Source organism: Lepus europaeus, chromosome 18 (assembly GCF_033115175.1).
Source record: "Lepus europaeus isolate LE1 chromosome 18, mLepTim1.pri, whole genome shotgun sequence".
Classification (NCBI taxonomy): Eukaryota; Metazoa; Chordata; class Mammalia; order Lagomorpha; family Leporidae; genus Lepus; species Lepus europaeus.
Window position 1 is genome coordinate 30,495,790 of NC_084844.1, and position 17,512 is coordinate 30,513,301.

At 38.1% G+C, this 17,512-nt stretch overlaps 1 protein-coding gene across 1 annotated transcript in view; it reads left to right on the forward strand.

The window, feature by feature from the left end:
- The window catches only part of STXBP4 (syntaxin binding protein 4), a 182,063-nt gene that overhangs the window by 93,715 nt on the left and 70,836 nt on the right, over nucleotides 1-17,512 (forward strand). The window contains exons 14-16 of the mRNA XM_062216363.1: nucleotides 2,865-2,981; nucleotides 4,696-4,745; nucleotides 12,454-12,587. Of these exons, the coding sequence (XP_062072347.1) occupies nucleotides 2,865-2,981; nucleotides 4,696-4,745; nucleotides 12,454-12,587 (301 nt within the window). The remainder of the gene's footprint in view (nucleotides 1-2,864; nucleotides 2,982-4,695; nucleotides 4,746-12,453; nucleotides 12,588-17,512) is intronic.

Genomic DNA, 17,512 nt, shown 5'->3' on the forward strand with positions numbered 1-17,512 from the left:
TTAATTTCTATTTTGTTTTGAATGTTAATTCCATAAATTAGATACTTTTACAATTTGTTTATTTATAATGTGTTTAGATAAACCCCATGTTTATCTTTTCAACATTTTTTGTTGGTGATAGAATCATTTCCTTTCTTCGTGAAATTGTCTTTTAGAAATTCATTTTATAAAATCTATTGGCAACCAGGACTCCATTTCGTCTGAAAAAAAAAAGCTTTATTCACTCTTATTTTTGAATTACATTTTTGCTGCATTTTAAGCATCAGGTTACATTTAATTCCATTCATTATTATTTCATCTTTGTTATATCAGCTATCTGTGACTTGTTTACACTTTTGTTACATTCTGTATGGTTTTAAGACATATTTAGCTTTGACATTCAGTATTTTTACTGCAGTGAGTCATGTATTGACTTATTTTAATTTATATTCTTTGGGATTCTTTTTTTTTTTTCTTTATCTGAGGAGCAATGTCTTTTGCCATTTCTGGAAAACCCTAAGCTGTTAACCTGAGCTATTTCTCTTTCATTCCTTCTAGTTGATATTGTTAATTGAGATAGGATGTACACTGCATCTTCGTCTAAGTGTTTCTCCTTACCTATTCTCCTCCTTTCATATTTCAATTTTTGTCTTTGGTTTCATTATGATAAATTTCTTTACCTCTGTCTTCCAGTTCATACATTCTCTTTTTAACTGTATCTAAATGGATGTTAAACCCATAAATCAAATTCTAACTTCATTATGACTACATTTTTGTTTTTGGAATTGATTTTTATATTATCTCAATCTACACGGATAGTTTATTGACCCCCGTATTATACTTTAATTCCCTCAATATTTAAAATATATTGAGGGGCTGGTGCTGTGGCATAGTGGGCAAAGCCACTGTCTGCAGTGCCAGCATCCCACATGGGTGCTGGTTCAAGTCTCAGCTGCTCCACTTCTGATCCAGCTCTCTGTTTGGCCTAGGAAAGCACCTGTAGGGAGACCCAGAAGAAGCTCCTGGCTCCTGGCTTCAGATCAGTGCAGCTCCAGCCATTGTGGCCAATTAGGGAGTGATGCAGCAGATGGAAGCTCTGCCTCTCTCTCTGCCTTTCTGGCTCTCCTTCTCTCTATGTATAACTCTGACTTTCAAATAAAATAAATAGATCTTTAAAAAAATAAAATATTGAACACAGTTACATTATATTCTATATCTGATAATGCTAATATGTTCAGTCTTTATAGGTCCACACCTGTAATATGTTTCCTTCAGCTGGCTTTCAATGGAACTTATTTCCTCATGTTTTTAGAAATTTCCTTAATTTTGTGAAGTCATATTCTTTTAACACATCATATATGGGAATTATTTGAAATCTGAGTTCAAAAAATATCCTGCCAGAGGCATTTTGTGTCTGCTCCTACTAGCCTGGAACCAGTTTAAACTAAATTTTAAGCATATGGATTTTCAGACCAGAAAGCAATATGAATTTGGGCCAGAAACATGCATGAGTCAGGGTTGATGGTTAGGAATTATTCTGTAGAGTTATCTTTTTATTCCCTTACCAGAACAAAATCAAAACACCGCTTAACTTTGTGATGATTGTCTCTTCCTAAGTCACCCACTGAATTTCCTCTGCTTGTTATTTTTGTTGATGGGATCCCAAACTGTAAGCTGTAAGATAAGAGCATGTACCCTCAGAGCAAATTATGCTTCATTGCTCCTTGGCTTTTTTTTTTTTTTTTTTTTTTTTTTTTTTTTTTTTGCTTTGCATTGTGGAATTCTTTTACTTCCCTGGTACTTCAGCCTTAATTGGATTATATTACATTGTGTGTGTGTGTGTGTGTGTCTAGCATTTTTAGTTTCTGCTAGATTGGTAGGGGTTTCTGTCAGCATTTGGTTAGACAAGTTGCCAAAAAAAAAATACACACACAACCAACCCTATAAAGTAATTTAAATATACAAATATTTTACTGTAAGAATAATTAAATTCATATGCAAGTTGTCTCATAAAGCCAATTGCATCTGTGCAAATAATGCATGCTCCCCCAAAGTCAGAAGACACGTAGAGTAAGTGAAACTAAATGATGTGGAAATATTGAGTATTAGTTCTTTTTTTTTTTAGATTTGTGTATTTATTTGAAAGAGTTACACAGAGAGAGAAGGAGACACACACAAAGAGAGAGAGAAAGAGAGAGAGAGAGAGAAAGAGAGAGAGGCCTTCCATCCACTGGTTCTCTCTCCAGTAAGCTTCAACGGCTACAACGGCAGGAGCTAAGCCGATCCAAAGCCAGGTCTCCCACATGGGTGCAGGGGCTCAAGAACTTGGACCATCTTCTACGGCTTTCCCAGTCCATAGCAGAGAGCTTGATCGGAAGTGGAACAGCTGGGACTCGAACTGGCACCCATGTGGGATGTCGGCACTGCAGGCAGTGGCTTTACCTGCTACACCACAGTGCTGGCCCCAAGTATTAATTATTTTTAAAAATATGTATGTATTCTATTTTTTATTTATTTGAAAGGCAGAGTTGCAGAGAGACAGAGAAATATCTTTCATCTGTTGGTTCACTACCCAAATGCCTGCAACAGTCATGTCTGGGCTGTACTGAAGCTGGGAACCCAGAGCTGCTTCCGAGTCTCCGATGAGGGTGCAGGGGCCCAAGCACTTGGGCCATCTTCAGTTGCTTTCCTAGGTGCGTTAGCAGGGAGTTGGATCAGAAGTGAAGCAGCCAGGTTTTGAACCAGCACTCATATGAGATGGAGGCTTAACCTGCTATGCCACAACAGTGGCCTCTGAGTGTTTAGTTCTTAAGAACTGAAAGCAGGAAATAGTAATTGAATATTGAATAAATGTGTAAGATGCTCATTTTGATATCTCTGTCCAGGAAAGTGTTCAGGATTTAAGAAAAAGAATCACAGTACTTGACTGCCAGTTGCGGAAATCAGAAATGGCTCGAAAAGCTTATGAGGCATCCACTGAAAAACTTCTTCATTTTGTAGAGGTAAGTTTTTCTGTTTTAGTGAGACCTTTGTATCCATGGATTCCACATACACAGATTCAGCCAATAGCACATCAGAAATATTCAGCAGGAAAAAATGTTCAAAGAGTTCCAACAAATGAAATTTGAATTTGGCATGTGCCAACAATATGCTGAATCCACAAAAATGAAGTAATGTTTAGGCACACTCTGCTATAGCCTCCTGTCATTTCATACATCCTCATTAGGCTTATAATGGTTTATTCTTATCATTTTCCCCTAAATAATAAAGTTGAACAACTATTTATATAACATTTTCATTGTTCAAACATGATAATTAATCTAGAGATGATAAAGTATGTGAGAGGATGTGCAAAGATTATATGCAAATGCTACACCATTTTATGTAAGATACTGTAGCAATAGGTGTGGGTATCCACAGGGCCATAGAAACAACCTGCTGTAGATATCAAGGGACACTATATATTGCATTATAATTTTTTTAAAGATTTTATTTATTTATTTGAGAGGTAGAGTTACAAACAGTGAGATGGAGAGACAGAGAGAAAGGCCTTCCATCCACTAGTTCACTCCCCAAATGGCCACAATGAGCCAGGAGCTGCTTCTGGGTCTCCTATGTGGGTACAGGGACCCAAGGACTTGTCCCTCTTCTACTACTTTCCCAGGCCACAGCAGAGAGCTGGATTGGAAAAGGAGCAGCCAGTACTCGAACCGGTGCCCATATGGGGCTTCAGGCAGAGGATTAACCTACTGCATGACAGTGTTGGCCCTGAATTATAACTTTTTTTAAGAATTGTATACACAACTGACCTATAGATAAATATTATGGTATTAGTTGGCTAATAAGACACCCTCTAGTCTCAGTGCAGCCATACTGACTGACAGCCGATTTAGAATTGCCTAGATAATGAAGAAACTAACTTATAGTATACAGCTCATTAAGAGAAATAATAGAAATGGGCTAACATAATCCCATATATAAACTTATTTTTAAAATGTTCACTTATTTTCATCTGCTTGAAAGGCAGAGAAACAGAGAGAGAGAGAGAGAAAGAGATGGAGAGAGGGAGAGAAAGAGAAAAAACTTCCACCTGTTGGTTTACTCCCCAAATGCTCACAGCAGCCGAGGCTGAACCAGGCCAAAGCCAGAAGCCCAGAACTCCATCCAGGTCTTCCATATGGGTGGCAGAGACCCAAGTATTTGAACTGTCATCTGCTGCCTTCCTGGGTGCATAAGTAGGAAGCCAGATTCGAAGCAGAGTACACAGGATTAGAAGCAGCACTCTAATTTGAGATACGGGCATCCCATGCAATAGCTTAACACCCTGTGCCATAGTGTCAACCCTTATACTATGTTTTAGTTAATACTTTGCTAAAAATCCCGATTACTGGGTAAGCATAATTTGATAGATATTGACCTTATAAAGAAGTGTTTTATAGCTGTTATATCTCTAAGTAGAATTGTGTATTTTTTTAAACTTTTATTTAATAAATATAAATTTCCAAAGTACAACTTTTGAATTATAGCAGCTTCCCCCCCCATAACCTCCCTCCCAAGAATTGTATATTAATATAATTTATCTTTTTCTCACATACAGTAGAAACATCTGTTTAATCACTGGGTAGGGGAGCTTGTAAATGTTAATTAAGCAAGAAAAGGCATTTTTTAAAAACTGTTAAACTTACATATTTCCTTCTCCGTCTTATTTGTTGCTAGGCCATTCAAGAAGTATTTTCTGATAATTCTGCTTCCTTATCAAATTTAAGGTAAGAATATTCAAGTGCTTTACACAGATTATGGCCACTGATTAAAATTTCCACCTGGTGATTATGATTAAAGTACTAAATAACTCAAATAATTTTAAGATGCCATATAAGTTCCATCAAATGCCATCTGTAATGTCTTAGAAATAGGGACAAGGACACATTATTTTAGGTCCTTTCAGTGTAAAGGAAATTCCTGGAGGTAGCCAATCACTTTAACATCATGCTCTAAGATGGAGGTAGGAATCATCCATCCTGTCTTTGTCAAGAATTCTGTAAAGGATGACATTAACTTGTTCTTTAAGTATCCTTTATGTAATAAATGTTACTGGTCATAGGGTCACTGAAAGTTCACTCTCAGTCTAGCAGATTTGTTGTTATATAGCAAACAGAATTTTGTGAAATAGATTCTTGCAATCAGTTTCATTCCGTTTTACAGTCCAGTATCTATAAATAAAAGAGACCTATTTGGAGAATACACTTCAATTTTATTATTATTCAGAGTAGGTTTAAGATTTAAAGTTTATTACCAAAAACTACAAGCATACTAATAAGATTTATTTATTCTAAACCATGAGTTTACAATCATTTTGATACATGATTAAAGAAATATAGGAAAGAAAAATTAGTTTTTATATTTTCAAAGTAATTTTATTCTTATCTTATAATAGATATGTCCTCTACATCTAACAGTCTACAGAAGAACAAAGAAAAGCCTCAGAAACAAAAGAAAGTTCTAACTTCTACTGTGAAAAAGGAAATACATGAAAAAATTTGAGGTGTCCACATAGAAGGTTATCTGTAGTTGCTCATTGTTTATCTATCTATCAGATATGATATCAGATAGATAGATAGATAGATAGATAGATATTTGAGAGGTAGAGTTACAGATAGAGAGAGGGAAGGACAAAGAAAAAAGTCTTCCACTCACTGGTTCACTCCCAAAATAGCCAAAATGTCCAGAACTGGGTGGATCAAAAGCCAGGATCTAGGATTTTCTTCCAGGTCTCTTGTGCAGGTGTAGAGGACCAAGCACATGGTCCATCTCCCACTGTCCTCCCAGACCATAAGCAGAAAACTTGATTGGAAGACAAGCAGCCAGGACAACATCATGTCATCTGCAAACATGAGTATTTATTTCTTGCCATCTGCTAATTTGAGGTTTAGTTTGTTCTTATTTTCTTTTTTTAAAAAACTTTTATTTAATGAATACAAATTTCCAAAGTACAGCTTATGGATTACAATGGCTTCCCCACCCCCATAACTTCCCTCCCACCTGCAACCCTTCCCTTTCCCGCTCCCTCTCTCCTTCCATTCACATCAAGATTCATTTTCAATATTCTTTATATACAGAAGATCAGTTTAGTATATTGTTCTTATTTTCTAAGTCCTTGAGATGCATCATTAGATCATTTATTTGAGACCTTTCCTTTTTTTTAATGCAAGTACTTACTGCTATAAACTTCCCTCTTAATACTGATTTTTCAGTATCTCACAGGTTTTGATATGTTATATTTTCTTTTATTTCAAGAAAGTTTGTTTATTTCATTTTTAATTTCTTCAGTGACCCACTGGTCATTCAGTAGCATGTTGTTTAATTTCCATGTATTTGTAAATCTTTTGTTGTTCTTGTTGCTAATTTCTAGTTTTATTCCTTTGGAGTCTGAGAAATACATAGTATGATTTCATTCTTTTTAAATTTACTGAGATTTGATTTGTGGTCTGTCTTAGAAAATGTTCCAAGTGCTGATAAGAAAATGTATTTTCTGTAGCTGTTTGGTGAAATGTTCTGTAATTGTCTGTTAGGTCCATTTCTTCAATGGTGTGATTCAACTCTGATGTATCTTTGTTGATTTTCTGTCTGGATGATATGTCTGTTGATGACATGGGTGCTGAAGTCTCCCACTATTCTTGTATTAGAGTCTGTCTCTTCCTGCTGGTTTAATACTCTTTGATGTATATATGTGGGTGGTCTTATGTGGGGTACATTATATATTTACCATTGTTGAACCACCTTGTTGAATTGATCCTTTTATCAGTATATAATGTCCTTTGTCTCTTTTTACAGTTTTTGATTTACAGTCTATTTTATAGGATTTGAGTATAGCTACTCCTGCTTGTTTTTGATTTCCACTTGCCCAGTATATCTTTTTTCTAGCCCTCCACTTTCAGTCTGTGTGCATATTTGTTTGTGAAATGAGTTGCCTATATAGGGCAGCATATAGTGTGTTCTTGGTATTTTATCCATTCAGCCAACCTAAATCTTTTGGCTGGAGAATTTAATCCATTTACGTTCAAGGTTAGTACTGCTAGATAATAATCAACACTGTCACTTTGTTGTGTGTGTGTTTTTTTTTTAAGATTTATTTATTTATTTGAAAGGCAGAGTTACACAGAGAGAGAAGGAGAGGCAGCGAGAGAGTCTTCCAGCCGCTGGTTCACCCCCCAGATGGCTGCAATGGCTGGAGCTGCGCCGATCTGAAGCCAGGAGCCAAGAGCTTCTTCTGGGTCTCCCTTGTGGGTGCAGGGGCCCAAGGACTTGGGCCATCTTCTACTGCTTTCCCAGTCCATAGCAGAGAGCTGGATCGGAAGTGGAGCATCCAGGTCTCACTGGCGCCCATATGGGATGCTGGCACTTCAGGCCAGGGCGTTAACCCGCTAGGCCACAGCACTGGCCCCATCACTTTTGTTGATTGGTTACTGATTCTACCTACTCTGTTAGTGAATTTGATAGTGTCATATGTTTGCTTCTAACGTAGGCCTCCCTTCAGAATTTCTTGCAAGGTTGGCCTTATGCAAGAAATTCTCTCAGTTTTTTGATATCTGGTAAATTTCTCTTTTACATATAAAGGATGGCTTCCCTGGATATAATACTCTTGGTTGGAAGTTTTTTTTTTTTTCTTTAAGACCTTGAATATATTATCACACTGTCTTCTGGCCTGTAAGGTTTATGCTGAGCAGTCTGCTGTTAGACTAATTCATTTTCCTTTGTATGTAACTTGATGCTTTTGTCTTACTATATTTAGGATTCTCTCCTTGCCCTTAGCTTCTAACAACTTGACTAGAAGATTCTTATAGATCTTCTATATAGAAGAAGCCTTATAGAATATCCTTTTATTGAGTCTGCTTGGGGTCCTTTGAACTTCCTGTATCTGGATGTCCATGTCTGTTTCAAAACTTGGAATAATTTCAACTGTTGTTTCATTTAATTGGTTCTCAGCATTATTTTTATTTTCTTCTCCTCAGGAATCCCTGTAATGCAAATATTTGGTTGATTTATGGTACCCCATATTTCACATAGGTGGTCTTCATTCTTTTTCATTCTTTTCTCTTTATTTTTGTCTGATTGAGTTATTTCAAAAGTTTTATCTTCCATATCAGAAGTTCTTTCCTCACCTGGGTCTGTTCTACTGTTGCAGTAGTCAGTTGTGCTTTTTTATTTCATCAGTTGAAGTTTTCATCTCCAAAATTTTAGTTTGGTTATTTTGCATGATTTCTATCTCTGTAGTGAATGCTTCATTCATGTCACCTATTGTTTTCCTCATTTCCTTAAACTATCTGTGTTCTCTTGCATCTCAGTGAATTTCCTTGCAATCATTATTTTGAATGTTACTGCTGGTGTTTCATAGATTTCTTTCAGATCAGGATCTGATTCTGGAGAATTGTGTTCTTTTGGAGCTTCATGCTACCTTACTTCTTCATATTTCCTATGTGCCTGCATTGATGTCTGTGTATCTAATATAATAGTCACTTTTTGGAGTATGTTTTATATGAAAACAGTTTTTAGTTTGGATGGAAGGCAAGGTATCACTTGTCGTGTTGCTTTGGCTTTGGTTCTAGTTGAGTCCAGAAGTGTAACCTCTGAGTAATTTCTTTTGCTTTAATTAATATCAGCTGTGTCAATAAGTGACCTCCCCGTGGTCTAGTCTGCAGCAGTTTGTAGGGGTAGAAGTGTGAGTTGGAATTGAATGTGGGTTTCCTAAGGTGTGTATAAACAGTCGCCAAAGAGTAGGTTGTCACTAGAGATTGTGACAGCCAAGGCCAAGTTCTTGGTGCTGAGGGATACAAAAGGGGCTGACTATTCATCCCACTGGTAAGCCTCAGTGATACTGGCACTTGTGGCACCAAAACTTGTGGCTCTAGGACAGTGAGATGTATAGAATCTTCCCCAGTTGCTGTTGGGAGTGTGCTAGTACTGGAGATTATGACACCAAAGGTCCTAGTCCCAGGAATGTGGTATATGAACTGAATGCTATTCCAGTCCTACAAGGTGGCCACAAGGTATTCAGGAGGTTTTGCACTGCCAGGGTCTGGAGATGTGAAATGCAGGCAGGTTCTTCCCTAGGTCCTACTCAGTATATTCCAGTGTGTTTGAGGAAACTGGTACCAGTTGTTATAGTACTGGTGTTGCAGGATACAGTGGGATCATTACCAGATCTTCCAAGTTGGGAGCCAAGTGTTGGACATGTTTGTAGCTACATGATAGAAACAGAGTGATGGAGATAGAGCACTTCAGATATTGTAGTTAAGCTCAAGATACTCCAAAGATTGTAATACCAACATCAACAGTCCTAGTTCTGCAAGGCACAGATGGAACTGCTCCCAGTTCTCATGTGCATGCAAAGGTGTTCCTGCAGCTTGTGCTGGAACTCAGCACCATGAGCCAGGAGGTACAGAAGAAACTTGCTCAGTTTTGTTCTGTATATGTTTGATGGTTTGCTGCTGGTGCTAACCTCCAGGAAGCTGAAGGGAGCCCTCACCCTGGATCACGTAGATGAGTAAGCACATCTCCAAGGCTTATGCCCAAAGCTCCCACATTTGCAGGATGCAGGGGATCTGCTCTCTACCCTGTAAATTGTCCTGACTCTGGCTCTGGCTACTTTTGGTAGCAGTAGAACTACTTGAGTTTTGTTGAGTCAGAACAGAGATCAACTGCAACTCTACACAGCCAGTTGAGTGTGGCACTTTGCATGGGTAGGGGAGGGTGGTGACAGGAAGGAAGGAGACAGTATGGCTTCTATGGCTTCACTTTTCAGAGCAAAGTGAGCTTCAGAGCATCAGTGAGCTTCCTAGGCTGGACCTGTGTTCACTGGAATACTGTAGAATTCTCTCTCAGTTAAAGCCACCAATGGCAGGACGGAGTAGCAGCTTCTTCTACCTTGTCTGAGGAAGATGGTATTTCCCAGCTGACAGTGGGCTGCAAAGATGCAGGGTTGACTGGTAGGGTGGCCAGCTGCAGCAGCTATGTAGGTCCTCTTTCCTTACTGTCCTATGAAATCTCTATTTTATTCTGTCACTTCTCCACTACAAATTCTGTCAGTCCCTTGGGAATGTGGCCCTTCCTTTGCTTGTCTTGTATCTCTGTTGCTGAAGTCATTGTGGCTTCTCCCTATTCAGCTATCTTAGATCCACTCTGCTTTTTTTATTTTAAAGCTAATTATTATTGGAACCAGAGTTGTGGTGTAGCAGGTAAAGCCACTGCCTGTGACATCAGCATTCCATATGGGTGCTGGTTCAAGTCCTGGCTGCTTCACTTCTGATCCAGCTCCCTGCTAATGTTCCTGGGAAAGCAATGGAGGATGGCCCAAGTACTTGGGCCCCTGCACCTGACTCCTGACTCCTGACTCCAGACTGGCCCAACTCCAGCCATCGTAACAATTAGGGGAGTGAACCAGCAGATGGAAGATTCTCTGCCTCTCTCTCTCCTCTCCTCTCTCTGATCCCCTTCTCTAACTCTGCCCTTCAAATAAATAAATAAATCTTTTTTAAAAACCAAAGTATTGGGGCTGGTGCTGTGGCACAGCAGGTTAACACTATGGCCTGAAGCACTGGCATCCCATATGGGCACTGGTTCTAGTCCCAGCTGCTCTATTTCTGGTCCAGCTCTCTGCTGTGACCTGGGAAAGCAGTGGAGGATGGCCCAAGTCCTCGGACCCTGCACCCACGAGGGAGACCTGGAAGAAGCTCCTGGCTCCTGGCTTCGGATCAGCGCAGCTCCGGCCGTTGCGGCCAATTGGGGAGTGATGGAAGACCCCTCTCTCTCTCTGCAACTCTCTGCCTCTCCTCTCTCTGTGTAACTCTGACTTTCAAATAAATAAATAAATCTTTAAAAAAAATTATTTCATTTTAGGGACTTAAACAGCAACAGGAGATAGAGTGCCCATCCTGTTTCCCCATCCCAAATGCTCACATCAGCCAGGGCTGGGACAAGTACCAGAGCTAAGAACCAGGAATGTAGTTCAGGCAGGATGTGCATTGACAGGCAGCTAGAGTCAGGAGTCAGAGCTAGGAATCTAACTGAGACACACCAGTGTGGGTTGCAGCCATCTTAACCATTAGGCTAGACAACTGTTCCCTAGTTGCTCACTTTTAAACCCATTTTAATGTAATATTTTATTTCTTATAATGAAGAAATATGACTTTATTATTATCCATGCTGCTATATTATAATTATATGAATTCCAAGATTTTGTTTTCAGTAAGAATCTTAAATTACTCAGTAAGTATATTTCCTTGTATGAATTAAGTATGTCCACCAACTCCACCCTCATTCCCATAATCTTATTTTGACTTTGACTAATAATTCAAAGATTTTTATATTATAAATCAAATTTTAAATAACTGCTTAAAAGCCAGAATCTACCCTTGCCTTAAACTGCTTCATAGAAAAAAAGAAACTTCTTAAAAAGTTACATTAAGAAATTTTTTACCAGGGCTGGTACTGTGCCATAGCAGTTTTATGTATATATATATTTGGGGAAGTGACTCATTTGGGGAGTGAAACAGCAGATGAAAGACCTCTCTCTCTCTCTCTTTGTCTCTACCTCTCTGCAACTTTGTCTTTCAAATAAATAAAATAAATCTTTAAAGAAATAAAAAAGAAACTTTTTACCTTGTCTTAGAAAGTTGAACATTAGTAATATCTGGTTCCTTTTTTTTTTTTTTTTATGCCATATCTTCTGTGTGGATACTGGCCAGGGACATTTGACACAGACTAAAAACCATGTATTTGAATTTGAAAATTGATGCTGTAATTTTTCCTGATGAATGAATAGCACCATGCTTAAGAAGATGGATTATTAAGCAACAATGATGGTGTTATCCTCAGTTTAAAATCACATCTTTTCAAGTAAAAGTTTTAATGTTTTTTGGGGGTGAAAACTTTGCATCACATTTTTAATTACATCGGAATGCATCATTTTAGGTGATATTTGCATTTCTACGAAGTGATACAAGTGCTCTGAATTCTTTCAGATTTAGGGGTAACAAATGGAAGTATTTAAGAGGTAATTTCAGGAGCAAATATACAGAGAGAATTTATATTTATTAATACTAGAGATAGTAGTAAATGTTGAATAAATTTATGTTTATATGCTTAATTTGAATTTTCATAAAACCAAATAAAGGGTTAGCAAAACACAGGCAGTCACAAAATAACCCCAACAAATGATTTAAAATGGTGGGCCATCCTTCTGTTCCTTCATCCTTAAAAAAAAAACCTAACTTTTTAAATATGCCTATTTATTATATAATGAAGAATTGGAAACAGAAATATTTTATGTGAATGACTTAATTTGTGGATATTAGAATATATTGTTCCTAGAAATATAAATATTTTATACAAATTTACGAGTGCTACACATTCAGATTTAGCAAAAGTAGATGGCACTTCTTGTACAATAAGTTAACCTTTGTTTTATTGCCCCCACAGTGAACGAAGAGCTGTGTTCGCTTCTCAGACTTCCCTGACACCACTGGGAAGGAGTGGGAGAAACATGCCCGCAACCCTCCTGCTTGAATGTAAAGAACTGGTTAAATCTGTCCGCGCCATACTTGATATGGACTGTAAGTTCTTTTCACTTTTTTTCTTTAAGATTTATTTATTTGAAAGTCAGAGTTACACAGAGAGAGGAGAGGCAGAGACAGAGACAGAGAGAAGGAGGTCTTCTAGCTGCTGGTTCATTCCCCAGATGGCCACAATGGCCGGAGCTGCACCAATCCAAAGCCAGGATCCAGTAGCTTCCTCCAGGTCTCCCACATGGGTGCAGGAGCCCAAGGACTTGGGCCATCCTCTACTGCTCTCTCAGGCCATAGCAGAGAGCTGAATCAAAAGTGGAGCAGCCGGAACTTGAACCAGTGCCTATATGGGATGCCGGCACTTCAGGCCAGGAAGTTAACCTGCTGAACCACAGCGCTGGCCCCTCACTTTTTTTTTTTTTTTTTTTTGACAATTCATTGAGCAATAAGAAAGTGTCAAGTCTGATAGTATAACTTAAATGTTTTATTTCACTTACACTAAAATTGATAGCTAATTAATAAAGATGATAATACAGCAACTGTAGGGAGAAAACATTTACTTTAGAGTGTGCATGCAAAAGGGCCTCCAACTGATTGAGACATGTCTTTACCTCTACTTCCATCTAAAGTCTCTTTCAAGTGGGAAAATAAATATAAAAATTTGTCTACAGTCCTGAAAACCTGGAAGGGTGGAATAAATATTAAGGAATTTTTTTGATACTATACAACAGATAGAATAAAATTGAAGGTACAGCCAAAGTGAACAAAGGACTCCAAAACACAATAGAGGTGAAAGATGAGACTGCTGAAACAGTGAATTAAGTAGAACCATAGGGGAAAAAGTCCTGGGATCATAGGGAAGACAAGGAACGGACCTGGGGCAGTCAGCAGGGTAATTAATTAAAGGGTTGTGGAATAGCTGATCCAGTTCCCTACCCTTTAGAGCTGCTGGCTCAGGTATTTACTCCTAAGCGAAGGCTAAAGAACACCTCTCTAAGGGAACTACATATCTGTCGCTTAGATACCCCTAGAGTCAGCATTGGACTAGAAAAAGAAGCAGAGCGATGCTCTGAGTAACTTCTAACATCCCAGCAGATAGGGATCCTTAGGGAAAACGTAAATGATTAGACATTTCCATCTTTCCTTTTTCCTATGTCTGAAGTACTTTTGGCTCTTCATGAATTTCAATTCTTTTTTTTTTTTTTGGACAGGCAAGTTAGACAGTGAGAGAGAGAGAGACAGAGAGAAAGGTCTTCCTTTTCCGTTGATTCACCCCCAAAATGGCCACTACGGCTGGCGCGCTGCGCCAATCTGAAGGCAGGAGCCAGGTGCTTCCTCCTGGTCTCCCACACGGGTGCAGGGCCCAAGCACTTGGGCCATCCTCCACTGCCTTCCCGGGCCACAGCAGAGAGCTGGACTGGAAGAGGAGCAACCAACCTAGTCCGGCGCCCTAACTGGGACTAGAATCCGGAGTGCCGGCACCACAGGTGGAGGATTAGCCAAGTGAGCCACGTTGCCAGCCGAATTTCAATTCTTTTTATAATTACTTCCAATATGCCATTTATTTTTCTGCAATAAAAATTATAGGCAATTTTCCTAACTACACCCATAATTTATAAAAATCAAAAATATATCTTAAATGTACTATAGATAACAAATAAGAAGATAGTGATTTAAAATAAAAATAGCTGGTATTTCAATAGATGAATGCTTGGTTGCTATCATACTAGGAGATACAGTCATCAGGTTCTTGCACCTACACAAACATTTGTTACCAATGTGATATCTATGAATGTAAATGTATACAGGTATATTGTATTGTTAATTTAAATGGCAGGAACACATTGCTGTCAGTCATATGACTGTCCTAAATGATAAGCAACTTCCAGTAAAGTTCTGAAAAACTAAAGAACAATCTTTCATCAGTCTGCACCATAGTTGTAAGACTGGAAATTTTAATATATATTAAAACTATGAAAAAATTATTTTGGGTTTATCTGAATATGAAGCTTTGTTCCAGACTCAAATATGGAAAAAAAGATTTTTTTTTTAACAATGCTACTGTCTGGTAGGACATTTAAAAACCATATAGAACACAGGACAATTCTTGTTGTACCAGGCTTCCCAATACATTCTATAATGATAGGATGTTCAACTTTCCTGGCACTCTTCCCCTAAATCCCAGAATACTCCAAACACTGGAACAGTAGATAATGACTCGACAGTTTTCAAAAAATGCTCCCTGCTTGTGATAGTACTTGCCAAGAACCTCTGATATTTATCCTTTTTTTTATAAATATGAACAAACAACCAAGAATCATTTATTAATGGGCAAGAGTAGGAAGAACTGCAAAGAGTAAACAAAAAAGTCTTTAATTTATTTTTAAAATAAAATAGAGTTGCTACATAGAATAAGTTAGACCTTAAATACATAATTCAAGAAGCTGCCGTGAAAGAAAAGTTTGTTGAAAAGATCTTGTAAAAAATAATTTTAAGTTTCATGTTTCTGAAATAAGATTATCAACTCAAAAAAAGTGATTGTGAAAATTAAGTAATAGAATCTGTATAAAGCACTTACCCCTAGCACATTTCCTTTGTAGCACAAAACACATACTCACGTGCATGTTGTGAAATGTTGTTAAGCTCTGTATGTATCACTAACTTTTTAATTAGCTGTTCCAAATCACTCCAAAACTTATGGCTTAAAACAGCAGTTTGGCATTGTCTCTCATGGTCCTGTTGGTTGGGCCAAGGTAGTTCTTATTAGGGTACCCTTGGGTAGTTGCCATCAGATGTCTCCTGGGGTTGCAACCCTCTGTTGACTACTAGGCTGGACTTCCAAGTTGGGAGCTCAGCATGGGCTATTAACTGGAACACCTTGCCATCTGATACAGTTCAGCTTCTAACTTGGAGCCTCGATGCTCCAGCACAGGTATTCCAGTGAGTAAGACAGAGGCTGCATCACTTTTTATGACTCAACCTCATGAGTGAAATAACTTGACTTCTACCATATTATATTTGTCAGTGCAGATTCAAAGGAAGGATCTTAAGCTCCTCTCATGAGTGGGAAAGTGGCAAAGAACATTAAAGAACATGTAGTCATAATTCATTGTATTGGTCATCTTTGGAGAATACAATTTGTCACATCAGTATGTGTTATATGCAAGTTAATTAAGTTGGGATGGCTCAGTATCATCCTAAGTATCCATTCATATGTGGCATGTTAGTAGAATAATATGCTGAATTTTGTTTGGGTAGTATTTTGAATTGTTTGTCTATCTCTTCTTGTAATGTGACTTTATGTGGCATTATATTTGTGCTGGCCTCAAATTTTCCTCTTTTCTAGTTTGCTACTCTTAATTTTCCCCATGCTGAGGACTAGATATATATAGATAGGTGACTAGATAGATAGATAGGTAGATAGATGTAAACTTCTATGTTAAATATCAAAATAAGAAGTTTTGCATGCTGTCCTAGTAAGAAACTGCTTGGCTTAATAGAACATTCAAGGACTTTTGGGTAATTGTTTGAATATTTATTTGCTTACTTACTTCCTACTAACTTGAGAGAGAAATCTCCCATCTGCTGATTCATTTCCCCAATGCCCAGAGAGATAGGAGCTGGACTTAATATTAGTCTCCCACATGTGTGACATGAACCCAATATCTTGAGCCATCACTGCTACAGCCAAGGCTGTGCATTGACAGGAATATGAAGTGAGAAGCCAGAGCTAGGAATCTGACCCAGGTACTCCCATAGTGGGATGAGGGCATCTTAATCACTAAGCCAAATGCTTATGCCTTTGGGTAGCGTTTGATTTCACAACTATGTTATGAAGGATGGAAACCATGCCTTTAATAGAATCTGCTCAATTTAGATAATGAGTATATACTTTATTTTATTTATTTTACTTGAAAGAGTTACGCAGAGAGAGGAGAGGCAGAGAGAGAGAAAGAGATATCTTCCATCCGATGGTCTGCTCCCAAGTTGGCCGCAACGGCCAGAGCTGCACCGATTTGAAGCCAAAAGCCAGGAGCTTCCTCCGGGTCTCCCATATGGGTACAAGGGCCCAAGGACTTGGGCCATCTTCTATCACTTTTCCAGGCCACAGCAGAAAGCTGGACAGGAAGTGGAGCAGCTAGGTCTCGAACCAGCACCCATATGGGATGCGGGCACTTCAGGTCAGGGCGTTAACCCACTGTGCCACGGCACTGGCCCCAAGTATATACTTTACAATTTGTAAAACCTAATATACTTTTTTTAAAAAATCACGTTATGCCAGAAACCCACAAGAGCACATTACATGAAGAAATTCTATGGTTTGGGGGAGGAATGAAAATAATGTACTACTAATTTATGTATCAATTTAGAATTTTATGTATCAGGCATTTTTATGTTGGGTGGAACAGTAGAGGGAAACACCTGCATAGACATAGCCCAGTGGACATTACTATCATTAATTTTAATTATCTTGCTAACATTAACCTTTATATGTGTCAAACATAATTATTCAAAGAAAATACATGAAATTCAGCAGAACTTCTTTGAAACAACAGTGAAAAATTCCATCTGCACTTTTTTACCCATTGCAAGAATACACATGCTTTGCTCTTTAAAACTAGCAACTAGTTCCTATATAGTCCTCTTATTTAGAAATGTAATTGTTAATGTTGGCATATTTTATCAGAACTTTTTGATAACTTTATATGATATACCGTTTGATCATTTGATGAAGTTTGATGGCTAAGACGAACTCAGCTTAGATTTCTTGTTCTATAAGCAGTAGATTTTTCTACATATGTAATGGGAAACAGAAAATTACTACCTTAAGGTAGATAATTCAGCAGCAAGCCCCACCTCATTTTCTTTGCTATGGCAATCTGATTTTTTCAAGATACCCTCTGAAACTTGGGCAATCCTCCACTTTCTTTGTGATGTAAGTATATTCTAGGATTTTAGACAATGGAATTCCC